At 43.0% G+C, this 12,205-nt stretch overlaps 1 protein-coding gene across 1 annotated transcript; it reads left to right on the forward strand.

Moving 5' to 3' along the window:
* Nucleotides 1-7,684: 7,684 nt before the first annotated feature.
* On the forward strand, nt 7,685-8,572 carry foxq1b (forkhead box Q1b; the record flags this gene model as incomplete). Its single annotated transcript, XM_079245073.1, has 1 exon — nt 7,685-8,572. The coding sequence occupies one exon, from the start codon at nt 7,685-7,687 to the stop codon at nt 8,570-8,572; it is 888 nt and encodes a 295-aa protein (XP_079101199.1).
* Nucleotides 8,573-12,205: the final 3,633 nt, after the last annotated feature.

Raw genomic sequence — 12,205 nt, forward strand, 5'->3', positions numbered from 1 at the left:
TTTCAACGGGGAACTGTTTTTTAAACTCTTTCAGTCTCTTTCTTCACTCCTTTTTAAAGTAATGCATGAAAACAGTACACAAACATAGTGATTGTTTAATTTAGATGGACACAACTGACCCCTTGCAGCATTTCAGGTGTTGATACATGCATCATGTTTGTGTGTTTTGCAGACAGGGAAGGATTTTCCACGGGTAAAGCAGTAAAAGAAAGAGATTTCTAGCATCCAAATATGCCATGCACAACACCGATCAAATCATTTGTAATTACTAAACCTAACCAGGTGGTAAAGGAGTCTAAACCTTACTAACCAAAAAGTTTCAAATAGAACAAAAAAAAAAACAAAAAAAAACATAAAAAATACAGGTTCAGATAGGCGACCCAAGCACCACTGTACCTTTTACAAGTGAAATTACTCCTGATACTACAATCATGTATGTTAGTAATGTTATGTTCACATTCTTACAGGGTGCAAATGCCTTCAGGCTGTGTTGTCCTGAAACACTGACAGCTGTACTTCTCACAATCTTCATGTAAAATCTGGGCCAATGGAAAAGCAGAGATGTAGAGCTGAACATAAGTCTTGCAGGGGGAAGCTGCAGAAGCCAAAATATTCTGATTATAATCTTGAGCCTTGTCCAGCGTTGAATCGAGTCAGCTTTATTTAGAAAAACACTTTTAATAAACAAGTACACAAGTTATAAAAACATAAATAAATAAAATTCAAACAAAAAAAAATGAAGCATAAATAAAGACAATAGGACACAAACAATGACAACACTCAGTCTGGTTTGAAAGCTAGAAAATAAAAATGGGAAGAGAAACAGAGGCTGTTCTGTAATATGGGAGCAACAACTGGAAATGTTCCATCACTTCTTTGCTTCAGTCTAGAGCAGTGTTCCTTAAACCTGGTCCTTGGGGCCCACTGCCCTGCATGTGTCATAGGTAGCCCTACTTTAACACACCTGACTCAAATTAATAGCTCATTATCAGGTTTTCATAGAGCTTGGCAAGCAGTCAAGGTAATCTGCATCAGGTGGAGTTAGAAGGAACTAAAACATCCACGGCAGTGGTTCCCGAGGACCAGGATTTACTGGTGTCCAGTAAATCCTGGTGTCCTCAAGGGTCACAGTCCGGCAGGTTTTCAATGTATCCCTGTTCAAACACACCTGACTCAAATGAATGAGTCATGAGTCAGTGTTGAAGTTTAAAAGCTGTGAGATCCATATAACTGGAGTCAGGTGTGTTGATGCAGGAATACATGCTGGACAATGGTCAAATCTCAGTGCTGGGAATTTGGAGATTTGAGGAAAAACGGGGAAGTTAACCCATTTAAATTTAAAAACAAACAATAAATGATCGAAATCAGTTTCAAAGTGAACAGGGAGCCAGAGCGAGGAGGTCAGCATAGGTGTGATATGGTCAGCAGAGTTTTGGACCAGCTGCAGCCGAGGCACACCTGAGTAAAGAATATAGCAATAATCAAGTCTTGACAAAATAAAAGCATGATTAACCTTCTAAAAAAATCAGATGGCATAAGAAAAGGCTTGACCAAACAAACTCAATCGGTTGGTTTCTTTATATAGGCTATTATGAATTGGCTCTCATTGTGTTTTTTTCTCTGTCTGTAAAGCGTCTTGAGATGGCCTTGCCGTGATTTGACGCTATATAAATAAAGTTGAATTGAGGTTGAATTGAAAAGAGAAAAAAAACAGAAAAGCCTTGACCTTAGAGGCCTAAGATGGAAGCAGGTTCTCACCAGTTTATGCCAGAAAACATTGGCCTAAAATAAAACACGATAACCAGTATCTATGGTAATTGTGTAACATAGTTGTGTGTTTGTATGTTCGGTCTTATGAAACACCTTTTGAATAATACATGTGTTAAATAACCAAAAAAAAGTCTCCCCTCCTAAAAAAACCAGGAATGCTTCTGTTGGCAGAGTGTTTATTCGGGTTGTCGATATGATTCCTTGGTAACTGCTCCAAACCAGTGCTTTGTTTGCAGGCAAACCCCCCCCAGCTAGACGTTCCACCTCTCAATCAAAGAAATAAGAGGGATGGTTAAAGTTCAGACGCTGCAAAAATAGCGCAACGGAGCCCCGCGGTAGGTTGAAATTCAGGTAAAGCATCTCGTGCAAACCACTATGCGTGAGTAGAGTGTTTGGATCCTATTTCAAGTTTAGACAGAAAGGGGCTGAACGGCTGCCAGGTAAACAAAGCAGCACAGGTACTGATTTGGCCCGGTGTTGATGCTTACACTAAACAGCCTACAGCGCTGCTGAATGGATGTAGGTCCTATCAGCTGCAGTGATAAAGCGAGGTGTCTACGACTGAGATCAATCATTGCTCCTTTTTCTTTCTTTTTTACCCCCCCCCCCCCCCCCCCCCCCCCCCCCCCCCCCATCCCTCCTGATTTCCTGAACTCCCTCCAAGCCTTGCAGCTTGACATGAGAAGGGAATCTAGCGTGTGAAGAGTTGAAATGGACGATAGTAGATAGGAGAGCAGGTATCTAGTCGATGTCGCCCGCATGGCAGAGGTTCATTGACAGGCATGCCCTAACAGTAACATTTTCCAGGCGGATTACAGGGTGCTTTTGGGCCTGCTTTCCTCTGGGAGAAGTGTGTTTTGAGTTCCTGTAGATCGCAGCTCGTCATCTGATTTCAGGGTCTGATAAAAAGTCGGCCAAGTCTTTAGAAGTGTGAGGTGACAGTGCAGATTTTAGGCTTTGAAATGTAAAAACTAAAAGGAAACATGTATGTATAGTATATATGTTGGATTCATGCATGAGGGCAGTGGTTTCCAACCTGGGGTCCCCAGACCTCCAAAAAGCACAGGAGGACCCTGAGACCTTCACTGTTCAGATCCATCCATCCATTGTCTGCCGCTTATTCGGGATCAGGTTGCGGGGGCAGCAACCTAACAGAAAAAGCACATCAGGCAGTTTGACTGACCAACCTGACAAAGCTGTCCAAGCATTTCTACATTTAACACAAACTCATAATAAATGGACCCTGGGACCAAAGCTGAGCATGGACTAACTTTAACCAGACCAAGCGACAATCCCAGTGGCTCCTCTGCACATCAGAAGTGTATTTTTGGTGAACATGTGGATTGAAGAGCTGCATTTAGGTGGTCTTTCTGCCGGGTCCAACTGCTCTGAGGAGGAAGCTGATATAAGGAGGGTCATGTAGAGACTGCAGGAGCTGTTTAGCAGATAAGAAGTGGACGGTACTAGAGCTGGTTGTGTTGAAAGATCTGGCCCTTACACAATGCTTGCCAGCTTCTCTGACAAGATTCTTAATTATTGCTCATATCGTGTGACTAAAACATGGGCAGTGTGAAATAAAATGGAATGACATCACTGTCTTTGCATGCAGTTTAGGTCCTGGTAGTGCCACGCTGCCTTTCACCTCTGCTTCACCTGTACTTCACCTCTTTCCTTAATTACTTTAATTATACTCTTCTTGGCTCTGTTTATTTAAATGTATCTATTTTTTTCCCCTTTGTGTTGGACTGGCAGGGTGTGAGCACCTCGGGTAAGAATGCAGAAGAACCAAAATAGCAACGGGCAGCTGCCAAGTGACTTCAGGATATGCTGCTTCGTTTAATCAGATTTCATTTATTAATTGTGACACAGAAGCTGCAGAGATTTATGCTCACAAAACCACACATGCAAGAGCTTTGTGAGTCACTGCATGTGGTTGTTTCTGTTTATTCCAACCAAACATTTCTGATGCTTCGTGCAGAAGTTTTTTAGGGTGTTTTCAGCGTGGAAAGTTTTTGCATCAGAACGGCATCATGGGAACTTTGTTCTCAGGTGTGCCTCTGATTATATGGACTGAGGGCCCCCCCACTGTTCATCTTCTAAAACACAAAGATGGGATTCTACAGAAACGCAACAAAGCAGACAGCAAACATTTTCGAGGACCCGCATTTTAGGATAATTACAGTAATCAGAGTGTGAAGAATAAACTAGACGGAATGCATGCGTCTTGCTCTTCCATTTTGCCAAAGAACATACGCAGCTCCTCACACTTTCACACCCCTGAGCAAACACAGCTGCAGTCAGAAATACACCCTCATACACAAACGCTGCTTCGGTGCTTGCTGCGCTGGCTGCAGGAATGAGTGGAATTAATGCAGAATGTTTGAACTTTAAGTCGGCTGTGAAAAAGACACACCGCTGAACCTACCTGTGCGCCGCAGTGAAGCATGTCTACTATCTGCGGCCTCTGTCAGAGCAGGGAATCTTGGGAATTTCAGACACGCAGCGCCTCTTGTTGCCATTCCTCCCTACCCAACTCACACACACAACCCACACTTTGTTTGTACAAAGACATGGGGGCTGGACACCCTTCACTCACAGAGAAGAAAGAAAACAAAGATGAGATACAGGTAAGAAGTCATCTGGAGACACGCAGACAAGGGTTAGCGTGTGAGCGCAAACCGCTGCAAAGGTGGGGCTATTTTTGAAGCAGTGAAGGATTCACCCAATGAATTTACATAACTGGAATTCCACTCATGTCAACTCTTAAAGGAGATTTCTCTTCACCGTTCAAAGGAGACACTTTAAACTGTCAACAGGTGAGCTAAACCAACAAGGTGCCAATTTTAGGAGAATCGTGTTAACAGGTTATATAAGCATAATGCGTCTCTTTAGTCTTACTGTAGATCACAGTTCAGTTGTCTCACCGATGACGCTGGAACATTTTCAGGCTTTCTATTTATATCAGCTTCCATCAGAGCCTAAAGGTAAACGATAATTCTGTACATCTCAAGCCGTTTTGATCCAAACATCGAGGAAGAAAAGATAATATGATACTTTCCTGATCCCTGCAGGGAAACTGTCTCCACCTCTGGTTTCAAATTGTCATGTGGAGGATGAAAACTGAGAACAGGTGTGCTGCCTTTTACACCAAACCATTTTTACCACAGGTGGGTTCGCATCGTCGCCTTGGCAGAGAACCTGAAATCAAACACAGCCTCATCAGACTATAGCGAGGAAAGAAAATACAATGCAGGCACACCGAGCATCAATCCAGCTGTGTGTGACTCTTTCTGCGTCTTGTCAGGGTGGGATAATGACAGCGTGCACGCTGCTGCGTTCCTCAGCTCTGGTTTTAGGCTCACAGCAGTCTCCCCCCCACCCCCTGAGTTTCAACAAAAGCATTTTAGTTTTTAACTCTCATGCTGCTCGAGCAGAAGATAAGGAAGCATTTCCAGATGCTGGAGCTCCTCTGGCTTCCCACTTCAGTCAAAATGCTCTGCGAACAGGCATCTTGTGGATATTTCTGTCTCAGTTTAGTGTTTTATCTTCTCAAGAAAACGACGTTGAGGATGCACTTGCAGCCTGTTCGGGATCTAGCTTTGAAGGTTTCTCAAGTGAATTTTTGCGTAAACATTCTTCAGACGTCAGGCTTCAATCATGCACCAGCATTTCTGAAATAATTTACAGCCCCCCTCCGGCCTGGAATCCTGCAGCAAATGTGCTGAACGGTGACAAAACAAACTAAGGAACATTTCACACAAACAAGCCACCTTCAGACCTTTCAACAAAACTTGAAAAACAGACAGACGCACCTCATCAACACTGCCATTTTCACACCCACGTGCAAACGGTTTAGGATATCTAAAAAATCGTCTGTCTTAAAAATCCAAACTGATGATTAGATAAATTTTTAAAGATGTAGACAAAACTTCTCATGTTGTTCAGCAAAGATTCATATCACAGATCTGTCCTGCTGTTTGGGTTTTGTCTCTCTATCTTCCCCGTTTACATGGGGGGCATAATAACAAGTGTGTATTAAATCTAATAATACACTTCTATTGGTTTACATGTGTGTATGATTAGAACACTGTGCAGATTTAACCTAAAACAAGTTGTTCGGGGCCTCCGAGCAGCTGAGAGGAGTGCCAGAGATGACAGTTTAACTGGCTTGTAACTCGTGTTTACTTTCCAGCCTGTGTCTGAATCCTCAGCTAGCTGACGTGTTGACAGGAGAGTTGTGTGACTAACAGTTGATTTACTGGTGTCAAGGGGGTGAGTTTACTTAAACCAGTGCTAGCCAGACTTACTAAACGCTATACTAGATTACCCCTTACGTGTTACTAGGAATCATGGGACGAGTGTGACAGCACTTCCGATGAAAGCTTTAGGAGTTTGATCATTAAATGCCATTAAATAGGATTTATAAGTTTAATCCAAGTCATCTGCAAAAAATGTCCTGACAGAAGGATGTTTAGATCTAGTCGTGACATCATACTGTCAAGAGGAAATTATGGGAATATGTTCTTCATATCAGAGACTTTTCTCTGTCACTTCAAGCTTCATAAAATACCATGAAAGAGAAAAAATTGATCACTTTGAGCTTTTGGAAGTTTAGTGTTGGACGTTTCTGACAACCACCTGAACTTTTTACAGTCTCTTTGGACCGGTGCTTCTCTAGAACTCTGTGCAGTAAAAATCCAGTTTAATCAGGAAACTGCTCCAAGGAAACTCTGCCAAACTGATAGAAATGGTTTGGTATGCATGTTTACTTGTATAAAAACAAAATCTATAAAGCAAATATAACATATAAGCATTTTTGTCGTCAATGGCACCAATTCCCAAGCAAATAAAACTAAGAAATGAACCTAATCCCAGCCTTTTCAGAGTAAAACCTGGTTGAAACGGATTAAATCGACTCTTATTTTGCTTGGAGCTGCTGATGTTTCGGTGCTTCTTCGCATGCAGGTGTGTGATGGTCTTCTTCTCTGAACTTCTGACCTTTCACAGAATCTTTGTGGTTCATTCCCTGAGTGTTCCTGCTAAACCAGAGAGCTTACATGTCATTCATTCTGCGCTCCGTGGAACTCATCCAAATCTTCAGCCACTTTCTGCTGATGCCCTTTACGCAAAGGTGCCGACAATGTGTGTGTGTGTGTTGGGGGGGGGGGGGTTGCCAGTCCATCGCAGGTCAAAGACACGCACAGAAAATCATGCTCATCTATTTATTATTCTTTGTTTTGTCTTTAATTTCTGTTTTGAGTTGGCGTTACCTCCTCGTTCCACAGGAGCCGGTGGAGATGACAGAGGTGAAGATGAAGCGCAGCAACAGGCTTGTCTGTTTATCTGTGGTAGCTACATCTATCTGTCTATCTGTCTGCTTTCTGTTGTTTTCTTTTTGTCTGTTTTTTTTTTGTGTGTGTGTAGAGATGATGTCTTTGCAATGTGCAAAATTGTAAATAAATAAATGAACAAATACACAAAATTAGATAGATAGATAGATAGATAGATAGATAGATAGATAGATAGATAGATAGAATATAATTACATATATCTATGTAATAATATTCAACATACCTGTCTTGCCTTACGTCTACCTTCCCTCTTTTTTTCTTTTTTCTCTTCCCTCTGTGGGATGACAGCGTTTTGCTCCATCATATCATTTCTATGAACAGCTGAAAACCCCGCCTCTGGGCCGTCCCTTGCTTGCAGAAGCATTATATTATAGCAAGACAAGCGTGTCGCCGGAGATAGATTTGTGTTCTGCAGCTCCACACTGAGCTCCAGGGTGCCTCCAGGCGCGCTTACAAGACACAACACTTCGACCTTTCTCTCTGCTGGCAGGACATTTCCACCTGCTCCGCTGCTCTGACACAACATTTCAGGTCACAGGAAGAAGATTGTCCTTTTGGAAGAAATGAAACTTGAAGTTTTCTCTGCGCACCACTTCGCGCAGAAGCCGCTGGAGCTGTGCATGGACGCAGACGGAGGGGCCCCGTCTCCTCTGTCCGGGGACGAGCTGGGCTCGGACGGGGACTGCGTGGCCAACAGCCCGGCACCTGTCAACCAGAGCGGCGACGGCGGCAAGGGGAAGCCCTACACCCGCAGACCCAAGCCTCCGTACTCCTACATCGCCCTCATCGCCATGGCCATCCGGGAGTCCAGCAGCGGCCGCCTCACGCTGGCGGAGATCAACGACTTCCTGATGAAGAAGTTCCCGTTTTTCCGCGGCAGCTACACCGGCTGGAGGAACTCCGTGCGCCACAACCTGTCACTCAACGACTGCTTCCTCAAAGTGTTGCGGGACCCGTCCAGGCCCTGGGGGAAGGACAACTACTGGATGCTCAACCCACATAGCGAGTACACCTTTGCTGATGGGGTGTTCCGCCGCAGGAGGAAGCGCATCGCAAAGAGGACCCCCAAAGAGCAGGAGGGTCCAGACATCCTCTCTGAGGACACCCGCCTCCCTGCTGCTGAGGAGAGGGTGGGGGCCAAGTTCTGCAGCTCCTTCGCCATCGACAGCATCCTCAGCACGCCATTCAAACGGAGGGAGGACAGTCACCCTGAGGCTGAGAACCTCGGGCCCCGCTTGTACTGGTCCCCAGGGGCCCACACACTACCTTACACTCTGAACTTTCCGCTACAGCACGGTTACCTGGCAGAGGTGGCGTACAGCAGCACAGAGGCCGGCAGAGATGCGCCTCCATACCTCCAGCAGACCGCAGCGGGCATGCGCGCGCCGGAGGCCGCCTTCCAGCTGCCCAGCAAGGCCAGAGGTTTTCACATAGACTCCTTGTTGTCATGAAGCACCTGGATCATGTCACACTTGTGTGTTCTCAGCTGTAATGTGCACTTCTGGGCTCTCTCTCTCTCTGTCTGTCTGTAGCTTTTAGTGCTTCAACTCTTCGGGGACGCAGACTGACTCACGATGACAGAGTTAAAAAACAAACAAACAAACAACATGGTTGTTGTCAAAACATGCGCGAGGAGCAAAATGTTGTGTCATCGCAAAGACATTCCTCTGTGTGTGTGTTTCTGCGCTCGTGTGTGTGTTTGTGTGTGTGTATGTGTGTGTGTGTTGTGAGCATTAAATATATTTACAGAGAGTTTGTTTGTATCCATGTTTGGTTCACTGGTCATTTCTACTGAATAATGGCAACAAAGTGCCATGTTGAAACTGTTCTATTTATATTTTCATGTTTTGTATGACCTGCTGTATAAATATTGATTTGTATATAATATATGAATATATTAAACTATTGACAGAGCTGCAGTGAGAAGGACGTGGCTGCACCATGCTTGGGCAATGCTTTGCCTTTCCTCAGACTGGTTGATTGATTGATGCATGCTTGGTATTTTTCTGAATAAAAAAGTGAATCAACGGGACCACGCTGTTCTGATTTGTTCATTAGAAAGTGTGTGTGTGTGTGTGTGTGTGTGGAGGGGGGGGAGGGGGGGGGGGGGGGGGGGGGTTGGAGTAGGAGCAGGTGTTGGGGCTGTGAGAGGGCTTTACACCTGTTCAACAAAATTTAAGGACAGAAATTAAGGTTATATTTTATGTTCTGTTTACTATCTCCAATTTATAATTTATAATAGAATTTATAGTCTTTATAGAGACTATAAATTAGGGGGCTGGGAGGGGGGCGGGGTAGTATTGAGCGTGTGTTATTTATTTAGGTCCACACGGATGCCAAAGTGCTGATAAAACACACATTTGTCGTGTTAAACACAATTTCTCATCTGAAATAAACAACTTTAAGAGTTTTAAATGACTGAATGAAAAAATCTGAAACACAAAGATTTTCTTTTCCTCCAGAAAAGTTACATTAGAAATGAATTCACTTCAAGGGAAGCTATATTTGTCATTATCACACCACTGAAATGTGCGAAATAAATAATACAAATATATCAAAAGGATTTAATGGTGATGAAAAGTTGCCACTAAAGAGAATTAACCAGAAAATAAGATTTAAACATGTCCCACTGCTGCATTTAATACTTTATAATGACAAGTTTATTATGTAAAATAATCCTCAGACATGGAGTCCGTTTCCGTCCAGGTCCGGAGGAGGATTCTGTTGCTCTCCGCGGTCCTGAAACGGACCCAGACTCAGCAGACCCGGTCCATGGCGACATGTGGAAAACATCCAGACGATGTGCTTTTAAGGAATAACTCTTAATAATAATAATAATAATAATAATAATAATAATAATAATAATAATATGTGTGGCGGTTCTTTTATTGTCTGATGATTTCCATGTTATTCCTTATGCATCCAATAAAATAAAAAAAATTTTTTTTAAAAACTCTGCAGCTTCACGTCTTTGTTTCACATAAGAACTCAAATAAAATGTTTTTTTCTGGCGTTTCCATAAATTAATTAGTTTTTAGCCTTATTAGAAACATTTTAGTTAACAGAAGATAAACTTTTTCTCACTAAATTCCAGCAGTGTGTTTCAGGAAATGATTGCAGTTTAAAGGAAAATTTAATAGAGAAAATCTTTCTTTTCAGATGAATTTTCCTTCTGTTTAATAGAAAGATATTTTGTAGAAAATATCTTGTCAGATATAAAGGATCTGACAACCTGCTGGAGGTCATTCTGGCTGCAAAGACTTATTTACGTATATATTTGTTTGTTTTTTCATACAAATATTCATTCATGAAAAATACTTTATTAATCCCCAAGGGGAAATTTATGTTTTATTGTTCTCATATTTGTAAAAGCCCTTAAAGTGATGTATTAACAGAAAGCATTTCCCATTTGATGGGATCAGTCTGATGAGACACGCATGCTGAACTGGCCCGCGTGGGCCAGGCAGGTGCGTGGGGCAGGTGACGCGTGGGCCAGGCAGGTGCGTGGGGCAGGTGACAGGTGAGACACGCTTCTAGTTTCAGGAACAATGCTGCAACCTGCAGGTGAAACTCCGGAACAGCACACCTGTCTGAGGGGCAGTCACGTGGTTCCAGCTGTCTCCACTCATCCTAACAATGTTTACTTCCTATTTGTTGTGATGCGCGCGCTCTACCAAGGTTCTGGTGCGTGCGTCTCCGTGGATCTGGGTCCGTGCAGCCCGATGAAGAGCTGGATGAAGACTTCTCACACATGAGAGCCGCAGTGAAATAAAACCAAACTTGCAGGCAGGCACAATGTTAGGAAGTCTAAACAGTCTGTCACTCTGGCAAAGTGAACCGCGCGTGACCTCCCAGAGCCCCGCAGAGGCAGCTCCAAAGCCCCCGCACCGCCACAGGAAGCAGGTCATGACAAAAGCCCAGCAGCCAAAACAATACTAGATTACTCTGAAAGAAGGCCTGAACACGGGATTTATAACATTTAATTTCATTTTGTTTGGATGCACACAAAACGCGCGATTAAATGTATCTGGTCTGACTATAAGGATGGTTTTTATCTTATAAATAAACAAAAATGAGTTTCTTTTTTAAAATTTAATATTTAAATTCAACAATAAAAAAGAATTATTCTATCTAAAACGGGCCCTAAAACCTCATCAGTTTAGTTTAAAGACGCCCATCATGGGCTTGAGTCCACGCAGACCAAAACATTCTTTCTAAATCCGCCTCATATTTTCAGATAAACTACACATCCATGCCTGGACATGAAAATAAACACAAACCCTTCATTCAGGGAGGTGGCCCAGTAGGCCTTGAGCAGAGGCTGCATTAGAGACAAAACTATGAAAACGACTGAGAAGTTGTCGCCGATGTTTCCTAAAGACTAAATTAGAATGGAGTCCGACCAGAGTGCGTAAAAGCAGCCGGATCACAGCCTTCAAAGAGCTCCAGAACAAAGATCCCCTCTGCGAAGCAAGGCATCCTGATCTCCGCGGGGGTCAGAAGTTTTCATGTCGCAGGAAATTTCTGGGGCCTTTAAGCTCCTCCACCGCTGCATGCGTTGTCGTGGAACATGATTTTATCCGCGTAGCCTTTGTTGTGCAAAGTGCAAAGGTTATTATTAGAGCTTGTTGTTGTTTGGAAACTCCTCCTGCTTCTATCTAAACCTTTAAAAAGTCTCCCGTTCGGAAGGGATTCAGCAGGATTAACTTTTAAAAGGTGTGAAATAAATTTTTAAAACGCAAATTTTTAACCTGCAAAGTCCTCAGGGGTGTGTTGGGACTCCAGCATTCAGCCTAATGTGAGGCCTGTGTGCATGAAATTAGCAGAATTTTTTTTTTTTTTTTTTTTTTTTAAAAGAAAAAAAAGAACAATTGGTGTGATTCGACGTAATAATTAGCAAAAAAAAAAAAAAAAAAAAAAAAAAAAAGAGGAATTTTGGGGACAATTTTCTTTCTTCTTTCTTCAAAGACCAATAATCTCAACTTGGCTGGATGTTGATATTACCTTTATGGGATATATAAGTCCATCATGTTGGACAAATCTGTGTGTGATGTCTCCATAGGGGAGGAAACTGTCGACGCCCG

Source organism: Telmatherina bonti, assembly GCF_933228915.1.
Source record: "Telmatherina bonti genome assembly, chromosome: 8".
Lineage (NCBI taxonomy): Eukaryota > Metazoa > Chordata > Actinopteri > Atheriniformes > Telmatherinidae > Telmatherina > Telmatherina bonti.